The sequence below is a fragment of the Triplophysa dalaica genome, chromosome 11 (genome assembly GCF_015846415.1).
Source record: "Triplophysa dalaica isolate WHDGS20190420 chromosome 11, ASM1584641v1, whole genome shotgun sequence".
In the NCBI taxonomy this organism is placed as follows: domain Eukaryota; kingdom Metazoa; phylum Chordata; class Actinopteri; order Cypriniformes; family Nemacheilidae; genus Triplophysa; species Triplophysa dalaica.
This window is the reverse complement of record NC_079552.1, coordinates 15162999-15176556: the sequence shown is the minus strand read 5'-3', so window position 1 is coordinate 15176556 and position 13558 is coordinate 15162999. Positions and strand designations below refer to the sequence as shown.

Sequence of the window (13558 nt, the reverse complement as noted above, 5' to 3'; positions counted from 1 at the left end):
AATACTGGGAACATGCAAGGATATGGCTTGGCATCAGATAATTTTTCGACACAAATTGTGCCGTGTGTAACAGCTTTGCTAGATGAAAGTGTTATAAATGCAACATCAAGGTCGTATGACAACTTGGGTAAGAAAAAACAAGCTCATGTAGTTGGGGAATACTGGCAAACTGTCACTAAGCTTCATAGGACGAGAGCGAGAAGAGCCTGGAGGGCATTAGTGACATGATTTTTTTCATAAGAAAACTTAAAGAGGAGTCTTTAGGAAGGGGGGTGGGGGCGGTCTGGAGTCGAAGAGGGATTTCGGTCAGACCAGAACAGATAGAACATATGAAGCAGAGGCGAGCGATTAAAAGAACATGAACTGTGAATCATTCTTCATAAATGATACAGTTTTACCATACTGCTTTAAATTATTCACACAGAGAAATTGGAAGTGACATATTTATTGTTAAAATTTCGTGATTTAAACAAAAAAAAATCGCCTTTGGTTCAGTCTACCCCTCCCCCCCGCACTCGCCGTATGATTTCGGAAACAATCGTACAGCTGTATCTTTCTTTTGTAGATGTGATCAAACTAAATACTCTTCAAAGATACGAAGTATGCAATACTACTCAATAGGTACTCAAGATTAATACGAGATCGGCAAAAACCCTGTGTGCTAACCCTAACCCGCTTTAAAAGAGGTAAAAAGCTTTTGTTCCCAATAAATATTTAATTGTATTTTTATTTATTTAAACTTTTCTCCAAAAAAAGTATTAGTTTAATCTAAAGTGTTTAACCATAAAGTCATTAATTCATTAAAAAATTGAAAATATAGTTTTAAATATGTCAATTTATAAGTAATAAAGGTTTAATCTAGTCAAAAACGAAATTTAAATGTAACAAATTGAAACAATTATAATATATTGTAAATATTTTGTGGCCTTTATCGAGAAGGAAATTACGAGACTACACCCATTTGAAATGAAGAAAATACCCCTATAAAGGTCTACATCAGTCACAGACTACAGTTATAAAGTGTTTACTTGAGCTCTTTCAGCTCCCTGGCCACATCATTCCTCTGCTTCCTCATGTCGTCAAGGTTACGCAGGGCATCGGCCAGATCACTGACGGCCCGGTCTCTCTCCCTACGTAGGTTATCACACAACGTCCTGCCAAAGAATAAACGACACAATCAGCATCAACAACTGCATATCATTATAATAAATATAATAAATTCAGTATGGTACCGTATGCTCTCTCTCTCTGCAACAATCTTGTCTCTCTCTTGAAAGGCCCAATCTCTGCGACACTTGGCCACTTCGGCCTCCTGCACAGCCTCTTTCAGCTCCTGGGACATGGCCTCACACTGCTTCCTCAATACCTCAATCTCTTTATTGGCACGCTCCATGTCCAGCGTGGCCGAGTCTTGTTTCTGTAGCAACAGATGAGAAGAGAACTTATGATCATAAGCATGAGAATGACATTCTTTAACAAAAAAGCAGTAATTAGTTATTAAGTCTGTAAGTTTTAAGTGTTATATTTGACCACTAAATGTTATTACTACTTAAAAATATAAACTTTGTGTCTGATGGTGTCTCTAAAGCTGACATAGAGCCCTCTTGTGGAAACTGGTGGTACTGTGGATTGACAAAAAACTATAATTTTGTCCTAAAACAAACCAGCAAATGATAGCTTGTGTGATTTTTATGGGTTTTTTCGTTATTAGATAAAAAATAAATAACATCTTTCTGGTCAATGAACATCAGACAAAAAGTGAGACAGAAGCAAATAAAAAGGTAATAAGAGCAACAATAAAGACGTTATCCCCAAAATGTTTCATAAGAGTTAATAGTAATAACAATAAACGTTTATATTTCCTTCAGTAATTTGACAATTATTTGGCGATATCAATAGGAAACCTTAACCTACTTGTCATATTAATTCTACATGAGCAAATATATAAGATGTGTCTATCACTGTGTGTGTTATTTTATATAACCCCAGCCCCTCTCATTTTGCAAAATTGATATACTGTAGCAGACAAGAATGTAGAACTGCATTTGTCCAAATCAAATCTTTAAATTTTTGCAACTAAAAAAGGCTATTGGGACTTTTTCTGTCATAACTGCAACATGACAAGCCCTGTCTAGTTAGTACCAGTACACCATTCGAGCTACAGGCCAACTGGCTCCGAATCGTAAGTAATAGTTGAATAACGTAGCCGTGTGGCTCTGAGTCAGACCATATGGTGAAGCCCAGCCTCTAAGCACCTGTCTGGCCTGATAGTATTCCCGCAGTAACTGGTCTCTCTGGATGATGGCTTCGGTTCTCTCTTTCCTGGCCACATCTCTCTCCTCCCGCACGGTCTCGATGTCTTTACAGGCCTGACTCAGCTCTTTCTGTGCCTCCGCTTTGTCCTTCACCTCATGGCAGTATTTTTCCAGCAGCTCGTTCCTCTCACAGATGGCACGGTCCCGATCCACCAGCGATGAATTTAGCTCCTGCAAAAACACACCGACGTCAGCCACGGCGGGTATCACTGAGCGCTATTTATTAGAAGTGCTTTTTCTCAACAGAACCTTACTCACTTGGCAAATTACTGAACAGATTCACTTTAAATATTTCAGAGCACTGATCCAGTCAACAGTTCCCGAGTACTGATTTATTCACATGTATTAAATTGACATGCAATTTATTTTATTTATTTAGGAAACGCTTTTATCCAAAGTGACTTACAAATGAGGTAAAGTACAAGCAATTTATCATCGAGGACCATACCAGTGAAGCAGAAAGAAGCCTCAACAAGTTATAGCTTATTCTGGGTGAGGTCTGTTTAAACAAGTTAATTTCCATTAACTTGGTTTTTATTTATCATGTAGTTATTCGTGTTGTTATGGAGATGTTACCTGTCTGAGCGCCTCCAGCTCCTCACTGGCCACCATCCTCTCTGATGAAGTGTTTTTGAGTCGGGCCTCTGCAGCTTCCAGCTCCGTCTGTAGTTTGTCCACCTCTTTAATCACCTGGTCCCGCTCACTCATGATCAGTCTGTATTCATTAAACACAGAATCTCGCTCCTCTTTAAACTTCTCAGCATCCTTCACAGCTTTCAGCTGGAAGTTCTTGTAGCGCGTCACCTCCGACTGGAGTCTCTCCATCTCCCTCTGTAGCTCTTTGTTTTGGGCTGAGGCTTTACTCAGCTCCTGCTGCACGGTGTCAAACCTGAGAGAGCGAGAGCTACGGTCAAAGATCTTCACACCTATATCACTTCTCTAGTCAGATTCTGCATTGCTGAAACACAACCCACTAGTCAGATCAAAACTGACAATGTTATGCTTTATTAAGAATATCAATTCCTGTATAAAATATGTAACTTGAGGAGATGTTCACACCACTTTGTGTACAAAATGATGAGACTTATGCTTGACTTTGCATTGACAGTGCCCTCCTACCGTCTCATAGATGTGGTCCACTGTTGTTGGTACTGGATGGCTGTGTCGCGCTGTTTCAGCAAAGCATCTATTTGTTTCTGCAAGCGTCTGTTCTCCTCCTCCACCTGCTCCAGTCGGCTCAGATCTGTGTTGTGACTGGCCACTTTCTCGCTGTACCGTTTGCTCAAGGCGTCGTATTCTTTCCTCACACCCTCCAGCTTGTCCATGGCTGTGTCATAGAGTTTATTCAACACCTCAGATGAGCCGTTCTCTCGAATTACCTGAAGAAAACAAAACAAACAGAGGTCCAACTAATTCTGTAGTGACTGTACAGTAACAAATTATTTTAATAGTAATCACAGTAAACAATTATGCAATGTAATATAGTTTCTTAGCATAAATATAGCTGGCCGTTTTTGGGGAAGAATGCTTTGAAATACAGCAGACTATAACAAGTATTAACTGTCTGTTAAGTGAAATAAATAGGCTGAAGTGACATTTAAAAAAAGTTCTAAACTTACAAAATATTTGTGATAATTATTATTACTGATAACATTAATAAATAATTATATTAATAAATATAAGATCAAGTCCCTTATTGTCATATGTACTAGGTACAATTAAGTTATTTTATTTGTTTGCTTCTCACAAGAAAGAAATGATAGAATATACAATATAAGGCAAATTAGAAAAGAACTACAAAATGAAATACAAATAACAAATTAAAAGACAAATATAGTCAATAAAAATAGAAATAGATAATAAGAATGGATTTTCACAGTATGAAATTGTAATAATAAACAATAAAGTAATAATGTTAAAGTGATGATTATGTAATTATATTATATCCTTACCATAGTTTATTAAAATCATTATTATAATATAACAAAATCACTTGGTTCTAATAATAATGTAAGCAAATGTGAATTAATGTTGATTAAATTTGGGTGAGTGATTAAAATGGTTATGATCTATTTTTCAATGATTTAAAAAATGGCTTATCTCACCAGACTTCAAAAATTCAACAACTAGTTTAATAAATTAGCTTTTAATATTGCTTACAAAAAATTATCCTTGCAAACACCAGATGGCAACCCTGAGTCTAATAAAACATCTACTGTAAGGGCATGCAAAATGCTGTCACTGTACTTGCACTGAGTACTGCACGCAGCTTTAAACAAACGCAATGCACACATTTAGCAGAACACTTGTTCTGCAAAAACGTTGACCTATTTGAACGTTATATGCCCGCGCTACATTATTGAATCCAATTCCCACTGAAGCAATCCCACAGCGCCCTCTGATCAATTTAACACAAGGTAAAGCCTGACTCCACACGCTGCTGACTGGCATCTATGTCTCACTTTCCTCTAGGCCATGTAATCAGTGCTTAGGGTATTGACTAACTGCACAAGCTTCGGTCCTTTTCCATCAGTCAACGGGCCTTTGCCCTTCTAGTCTGACCTTTACCAAGCAGCCCGTGTAGGTTTTGTGCCGCCTGTGGGCAGCGTAAACACTGCTGACATCACAAAAACCCTTTCAGTCTGCAGAACTACAGATCGCATGCCACGCCTGCCACCCTCTCTCCAATAAAGACAAAACGCTCGATGCCCTAAACCTTTCCCCACCTTGTTCATCAGTTTAATCTGGTCTGATAAATCAATCGGACGGGTAAAAGCTCAATCCTTTACAGCAGCAGCGGAGGACAGACGTGTCAAAGAGGTCGCATGTGATCGAATAATCCCCTGTCCCTCTGGTTCCCATTTTTGTCAAGGTCGGTGAGATTAGGTCAAGCAGAGCACCCGTTCTCTGGATTTACAACATAAACGCATTGTTAATGATGCAACACGCTGACTAATCCAACATCACAGTCTGTGCTGGAGGAGAGACCACACAATCTGCAACTGAATCAATCATCTCTGAATTGTAAAACTGATGCTGAAAGGGCCAAACAATGTCACGTTTTGGCTGATGTGGCACTTGTGTTGGTGCAAAAAGCACATATTTATTTTGGCACCCTTAATAACAGGTGACTATATTCACACGGAATGTAAACAGTTTTGTGCTGCACTGGAAATAATTGTATTGATAAACAAACATTTAGCGAATAAAGAATAATTAAGAAATATAGATTAAACAAATTTCAGCATTCAGCAAATATTCACAAAACTATTGAATTGAGTGTTGATTTCAATTTCTAAAAGGATTTCACAGAAGTTGTATCTATTTTTTTAATAAGCTTTCAATTTTTCATGTAATTTCATTCAATTTTGATATGAACTTATAATATAACTATAATAACAGCGTAAATTTGCTGTCCCCTTTAAATAACTCAATACACTACCATTAATGTCTAAACCGCTGGCAACAAAAGTGAGTACAACCCTAGGTGAAAATGTCCAAATTGGGCCCTATTCCCTCCCGGTGTCACGCGATTCATAAGTGTTACAAGGTCTCAGTTGTGCATGGGGATTTGGTGTTCTCTGTCTCTCATACTGGAAATTCTGGAAGACCAATGGTAAATAGCTTTGTTAAAAATCAAGATTTTTTCAGAAAGCCGGTTCACAGAGGAGAAAACAGTAATGCACAGTATATGAAAAATATGTGTTTTTTTACTGTAAACACTGTATTTCACCAAATACAAAAAAGAAATTGTTTTAGCCATCCAAAATGACCCCTTTAACTCTTTGATGCGGTTATAAATGATCTGTTATAGAATGTTATTATATTTTGTTCAAATGTTTGTGTAGTGTTAAAAAACGGAAACAGGAATTTCTTCTGGACCAGCGCTGTCGTCCGAAGTGGTCTATAATAACCTGGTTGCATGAAAAAAAACTAAACATGTTGCCGACCTAAACCAGAGATCATGATGAAGTTTCTAGTTACTCTTAATGGTCAAATCCCAGGCCTTGTGATCTCAAGAGGTCATGTGAGGTCAGTACCTGCTGCTGCTGAAGCCTCATGTCGGCCACCTCGCGCTGATCTTCAGAGTGAAGCCTCCGGAGCTCCTCGCAGCTCTGCTTCAGATGGTTGTGTTCCCGAACCAGCTTAGCGTTCTCCCTCTTCAGAACCTCCATCTCTTCCTTGAGCTGAGACTGATCGCTGAGGAGTCGACTGTGCTGCATGCTGAAACACAAACGCCCAAAACAGACACAAACATTACATTACATTGACATTTATGCATTTGGCAGACGACAAATGAGCCCTTTTAAATGTTACGCAGCACTGTTACATCCGTGAGAATCAGAGTCAAGCCTCTGGTGTAGGGGCTAGGTAATGTTTCACTTTTATGGCCCAACAAGTCTTACAGGGCAGTATAACACAATCAAAATGAACAGAGTCCTCCCTGCAGCGTCGGGATGGACCGTTACCTCCATATTGGAGAGTTCCACATTGGCCGCGATCCAAAACCCAGCAAGCTGCACACGTAGTCAGAATTTTAAGGGATTATAGGCACACCCCCAGTCCCAACACAAAGGCTGTTAGCAGGAAGGTAGGAAGTATGACTGTGCTGCCTTTTGCTGCCTACATAGACAGCTCCAAATCACTCCTTTATGAGGTATAGTTAGAAAACTGCCTATATACAGTTGAAAGAAAAAGTATGTGAATCCCAGGGTTTCACATACTTTTTCCACCCTGCACTATGAATGTTTACATGTTGTGTTCAATAAAAACATGAAAACGTATAATGTTTGTGCGGTATTAGTTTAAGCAGACTGTGTTTCTCTATTGTTGTGACTTAGATGAAGATCAGAACACATTTTATGACCAATTTATGAAGAAATCCAAGTAAGCCCAAAGGGTTCACATTCTTTTTCTTTCAACTGTATAGTGCTCCACATCAACCAATTTAAGATAAAATGCTGCAAATGCAGTGCGCTTCTCTTTTAAGGTTTACTTAGAACGCTGCCAACGAGAGGCCCCAAAATCGCTCACTTGTGAGGTTTGGTCAGAATGCTACCTAGGTTGAGCTCTCCAAATCACTTACTTTTAAGATGGACTTGGAAGGCATTCTAAATGAACCTCAAAAGTGAATTATTTGGAGTAATTTGGAGCACTCCGGTAAGGCAGCATTCTTTGAGAGTTCAGTTAGAACGCAACCTATGTAGAGTGCTCCAAATCACTCACTTTTGAGGTGCAGTTAAAGTGCCTTCGATGTAGAGTGTTTCACATCACTTTTGATGTTTACTGGTGCCTAACTAGAGGACTCAAAATCTCTCACTTGTGACTGTGAGGGAATGGTGTCTACGTAGAATGCTCCAAATCACTCACTTTTGGGGTGCAGTTTGACTGCCTTCTATGGAGAGCATTTCAAATAACTAAATTCTGAGGTTTAGTTAGAATGCTGCCTAAGTGTGGAGATGGTGGTCTAGTGGGTTAAACCACTGAACTGGTAAATCAAAAGGTTGCTGGTTCGATCCCAGCAGCCACCACCAGTGTATCCTTGAGCAAGACACTTTACTCCACGTTGCTGCAGGGGGATTGTCCCTGTAATAAGAGCACTGTAAGTCGCTTTGGATAAAAGCGTCTGCCAAATGACTAAATGTAAATGTAAATGTAAGTTGAGCTCTCCAAATCGCTCACTTCTGAGGTTTACTTCCAATACTGGCCATGTGGAATTCACCAAATCTCTCACTTTTGGGGAGCAGACTGCCTTCTATGTACAGTGTTTCAAATCACTCATTTTGAAGTTTACTTACAAAGTTGCCCAAGTAGAGCCGTCCAAATAGCTCACTTCTGAGGTTTACTTAAAATGCTGCCAAAGTAGTGCTCTCCAAATCGCTCACTTCTGGGGCTTGCTTGGAATGCTGCCCAAGTGGAATCCACCAAATCTCTCACTTTTGGGGAGCAGAGTGCCATCTATGTAGAGAGTTTCACTCATTTTGAGGTTTACTTAGAATGCTGCCTAACTAGAGGGCTCAAAATCCCTGACTTGTGAGGTGTAGTTAGAATGCTGTCAAAGTAGAGTAGAGCAAATCACTCACTTTTAAGGTTTACTTTGAGGGCATTATAACTGCAACTTGGAACTCTCTAGTTAGGCAGCATTCTATGTAGCCTGCTTCTATTGACTCACTTTTGAAGCTAACTTAGAATGCCTTCTAAGTAGGGTGCCCAATATTGCTCACTTTTGAGGTTCAGTTAGAATGCGACCTACATAGAGGGCTTAAAATTGATCTATTCAGGCAGTGGAAAACACAGAAGCTCACTAGTTCCTGAAGCAGAGTTTGCGTGTCTGGTTTTCTGTGCGCATGCTGCAGAAATCATCGCACCCTATTGAGAGAACGCTGAATTAATCCCTCATCAACTCAATCTTCCATCTCTGTCTGGACACTCATGGCTGTAGACAGGAGGGCATGTGCCCTTGCATCATAATCAGATTACAGCCGCCACACATCTGTGTATGCAGAGAGTACATGATGTCGCCATGTGTGTGAAAGGACACTGGCACACAGGGATGAGTCAGAGACGATTGAAGAAACTTCTCTGTGTTCACTCTCACTTGGAGCCAATTTACTGCCAATTTTTTTAATTAACGGCGTTTAAATAAAATAAGACTGTATTGTTTTCTTCTAAACCACAAATACGGCTCTAAATTGCATATGGCACAGGAATATTACAAGCCTATTCCAGCACCAAAGTGTTTGTCTGTTTCTCAGACATTTAATAAAGTCATAAGTCTTCAAATGATGCGGCAGCTAATTAAAAGCTGTGCTACAAATGCAGCAGATGGCTCTTAGCAATGAGGCGCTTGTTTCATCACACTTTTCCAATGAAACACTACTGGTTCTCCTGCGAGCTGATGGTCTCTTGGTGCTCGGCCAGGGGATGAGCATTTTATGATATCACGACCGGCTGTCGATCCAACCGTCCCACGTTATGACAAATTATAGCAATCCATTCACAGATGCAATATTTGTAAATCAAAATTTAATTTAGACGGATGGAGAAATTGATGTCATACAACAGAAGCCGAGCCAACATAGGAAGATGATGTAGGTCTGAACATGCATTTACAACACAATAAATTAAGACGATCTGTAAGCATCAATTGCAGTTTAAAGGGTCTCACTGAGCGAAGTGAGAGCAAGCATTTCTTTACTATAACTCACTGGTAATAGTCGGCTTCCTTCACGGTCTCCTCACACCTCTTCAGAGTCTTGGTGTGCTGGTTCTGCAGAGACTGCAGGTCTGCCATGGCCTTCATGCACTGCGTTTTCAGACGCTCGTAGTCATGACCAGGTTTGGAATTTGGCCTTTGGAGACAAGAGCAATACATCAGCACAGAGTCTCTCTGTCTGCAAGGGCAGTTCAGTGTTAACTGGGATAGCGGAGATGCTTTTCACGTCTAAACTGCGTTTGCGGTTACACACGATGAAAATGCTGGAATTTGTTTTGGACAGGGATCTAGAGTTAAAGTGATACTTCACCCAAAAATGAAAATTCTGTCATCATTTACTCACCTTCGAGTTCTGATGAACACAGAGAAAGATATTTGGAAGAATGCATATAACCAAACAGTTCTTGCCCCCCATTGACTCCCATAGTAGGAAAAATTACTTAATCATTTTTTTGTTCTCTTGAACACAAAAGAAGACATTTTGAAGAATGTAGGACACCAAACAGTTCTGGGGCACTATTGACTACCATTGTTTTTTTCCTAATATGGTAGTCAATGGGTGTTGAGATCTGTTCAGTTGGAAGCATTCTTACGAATATCTTTCTCTGTGTCCATCAGAACAACGACATTTATAAACATTTGGAACAACTCGAAGGTGAGTAAATGATGACAGAATTTTCATCTTTAGGTGAAGTATCCCTTTAAATCCTTGCATGAAAAGGCTTATAGAATTATTTGATGTTTTTAAGTAACATCAAAATTGACCTTCTTCATTTAATTCATGTTTTTTAAATAACGCATGACTCATTGGTGCTGTTATTTCTAAGAAAACATCAATAAAGTTATCATTTATCATACCATTTAAGATTACTGTTTTTTCAGAAATTATTTTATAAATATTTCTATTTACGGATATATCTTTCAAACTAACACATTTTAATTCTACATCCCTGACATGATGACATCCCCGTGGAAAAAAACAGAAACCCAATAAAACCATCAAAGAAATTCTAACTGTTTCCTTTAAAATACCATTTAAGTTATTTAGGATTTATCTGCCAGAATAGGCAGAGTCTGAGCAACAGAATTCATCACATATCAGTAGACACCATTCGTTTCCATCCATTCAATTTTATATTTTGTTTTGGAAAGGCTTTTTTAGCAGAGACATTAAAGGGATAGTTCACCCAAAAATGAATTTTCTGTCATTATTTACTCAGACTGTTACAAACTTGAACAAAGTTTGCTGTTGTCATGAACAGATCCAAGAAAGATATTTGGAAGAAAACTTTTAAACAACAGTTGTGGGGCTTCTATGGTAGTCAATGGTGCCCCAGAAATGTTTGTTTACAAGCATTAATCTTTCAAATATCTTTCTTTGTGTTCAACAGAACAAGGAAATGTATACAAATGTGGAAAAACTTGAGGGTGAGTAATTGATGAAAGAATTTTCCTACCCCTTAATTTCTACTAGTTTGTGAATAAAATGTTTTACTGTAATGTATACAATTGAATGCAAGTGTGATTTCATCCATATGTATAGTCTCTATTTTTGTAAGCCGGGCTGGTACCTGCAGTCATCGAAGGTGGTGCCAGGTGATGCGAGAGCCAATCGTTTGCGGAGTTCATCCCGTTCCCTGGTGACTTGCCTCAGCTGGAACAGGATGGTGTCCAGGTTCTCGCTGGCCGGCCGGGTGTCACCGAGCAAAGGTGGAGGTGATGAACCGAGCGCAGGTGGAGGTGACGAGGCTTTGGTACCTGCAACAGTGAGCACGTCACCGGAGCAAACAGAAGCTCACGCTGCACTAATGCAGGGCTGCAGCAACACAAACTAATGCTACTAAATTTGAAAATGTACAGTTTGAAATGTTAACAGACAACTACATTTTCTATTACACTATATAACCAGGGAAACAAAGGAAAGATGTTATTTTTGGGTCAGCAGGTAATTTTTTTGTTACTAATCGCCTTGAAACATTTAAATAAAATATCAAAGAAACATGACCTAAAAACAGTGAACTATGAATGAAATCTAACCTTTTAAGCCTGACTGTTCTAAAAACAAATGCCTGAGCAATAAAAGCCGCATAAATAACTGTAACAAATGTAAAAATACTTGAGGTCACAATGGCAGACAGGCTGAGCACTTATGTAAATGAGATTCCAATATAATCTTTTGGTTTTGACAATCTGCTGCAAATATTCAGAATGATTTTAGCTTAGCGCAGTAAAAAAACTGGGATAAATCTCCATAAGACAAAAAGGCAGGGCACATAGTGTGAATCCCTAGAAAAAGCTGACATAAACACTCATTTAATACACATCATCACATAATCCTTATGTTTGACATGACTGTTGCTTTTGTGGAATTCTAATGTATTCATTTTAGGTCTGCACGATTATGACAAAAATCAAAATCGTCAATTATTCACCTCAACGTTGTAATTGTGATTATTATTTTTGATTAATAGATTATATATTATAAGCTTTGAAATGTTTAAGAACTTTCTGTGAAGGAGCTGACTACCATATTCTTTCTTTAAACATCCCAAACTACATAATGTACAAAAACTAAATTATGGGAGTTATGTTGTTGGTAAAAAATATAAATTCTCTCTATTTCTCCACTGTACTGCACATACTGCCGAAATTCACCGAAATGAAGGCAAATGGGGAGCTGTAATTGAGGCTTTTGGCGATTATGTAAATGCTTTTTTATTCATTGTCCAGCCCTAATTCAGTAACACAGGATTCCCACTCTTTTTTGATTTATGAGATTAAAAAAAAACACTGTAGAGATTTCACACATATAAAATAGTTTATTTTGCTATAGTTATTTCCATTATGTTTTTAAAGTGATAGTTCACCCAAAAATAAATATAAGATAACGATGTTATAAGATAAAATTGTCATAATTAACTCACCCTCATATCATCTCAAACCTGTGTGACTTTATTTTTTCCGCAAAAAACAAAGGAAGATATATTGAGGAATGTTGTTTACTGGCCCCCATTGACTTGGATTGGTTTTGTGTCCATACAATAGAAGTTAATGGGGTCCAATGCTGTTCTGTTACCAACTTTCTTCAAAATATCTTCTTTTGTGTACTGCAGAAGAAAGAAAGTCAAAGGTTTGAATTGACATGAGTAAATGATGACAGAATTCACATTTTTGGGTGAACTACCATACAAAAATTGTATGTAGATATAATATACTTTCAGCAAATCTGACAATTTAGTGGCCATTCACATTTTGTGTCTTTTGCATGCGCAAATTCATTATTTTTAATGTGAATCGACCCTTCATTTCTGCCCAACACAAACTCAATTCTCCTATCACAGACCTACACAGGCAGAGGGCACTGTGGATATCTCTGGCACAACCTTCTCCCTTTAGAAACCTCTATGTGAAACCGCCAAGTCATTTGGATGGCAGTGAGCCTCCGAGCACATTCTCCACTGGCACAGGATCCGTTCAACAGGGCTTGGCTCTCAAGTACAAGCCACTATCACCATTCATATGATCCTTCAGAGTATAACTTGTGGCAGTTAAAGTGACAAACGCATCATACACACCCTCGCGTAAAACATCATCGCCGTTACGGCCCGTTGACGATGTGTGTGAGGTGTCAAAGATGGAAGACGAAACTCTGACATACCGACACTGCTGAGGGAACTGCTGCTCTCGGAGTCTGATGGCATCGTGGACAGCACGCTGTATGTGGACCCTGTGGAGGAGAGAAAACACAATTAATAACTCAACACTGAGGCCTTCATTTAACCAAACGCTCAACACTGGCAGACAGAGAGCACTTTAGAAAATGGAAAATAATTCATCATCTTTAGCTTACTGCAGCACCTGAACGCTTTTAAAAACCAGGATTAGAGATCAGGATCAAGCTTAAAACTATACATAGACTCCGCCTTGCGTTGTGCCACAATGCCCTTAGCCGTTACAAAATGCACTGTAACCCACTGCTCCTTGGGGCTTATTGCTTAAGTTTGCATGTGTGAAAACAGTCCTTTAA

At 38.9% G+C, this 13558-nt stretch overlaps 1 protein-coding gene across 2 annotated transcripts in view; it reads right to left on the bottom strand.

Moving 5' to 3' along the window:
• dlg5a (discs, large homolog 5a (Drosophila)) overlaps positions 1 to 13558 on the bottom strand; it is a 59937-nt gene that overhangs the window by 21411 nt on the left and 24968 nt on the right. The window contains exons 2-10 of one of the 2 annotated variants that reach the window (XM_056760381.1): positions 13190 to 13258; positions 11103 to 11289; positions 9524 to 9667; positions 6356 to 6539; positions 3435 to 3694; positions 2892 to 3204; positions 2256 to 2486; positions 1233 to 1417; positions 1029 to 1154 (exon numbers count right to left, since the gene is read on the bottom strand). In XM_056760381.1, the coding sequence (XP_056616359.1) occupies positions 1029 to 1154; positions 1233 to 1417; positions 2256 to 2486; positions 2892 to 3204; positions 3435 to 3694; positions 6356 to 6539; positions 9524 to 9667; positions 11103 to 11289; positions 13190 to 13258 (1699 nt within the window). The remainder of the gene's footprint in view (positions 1 to 1028; positions 1155 to 1232; positions 1418 to 2255; positions 2487 to 2891; positions 3205 to 3434; positions 3695 to 6355; positions 6540 to 9523; positions 9668 to 11102; positions 11290 to 13189; positions 13259 to 13558) is intronic. The other variant, XM_056760382.1, reaches the window with a different exon arrangement.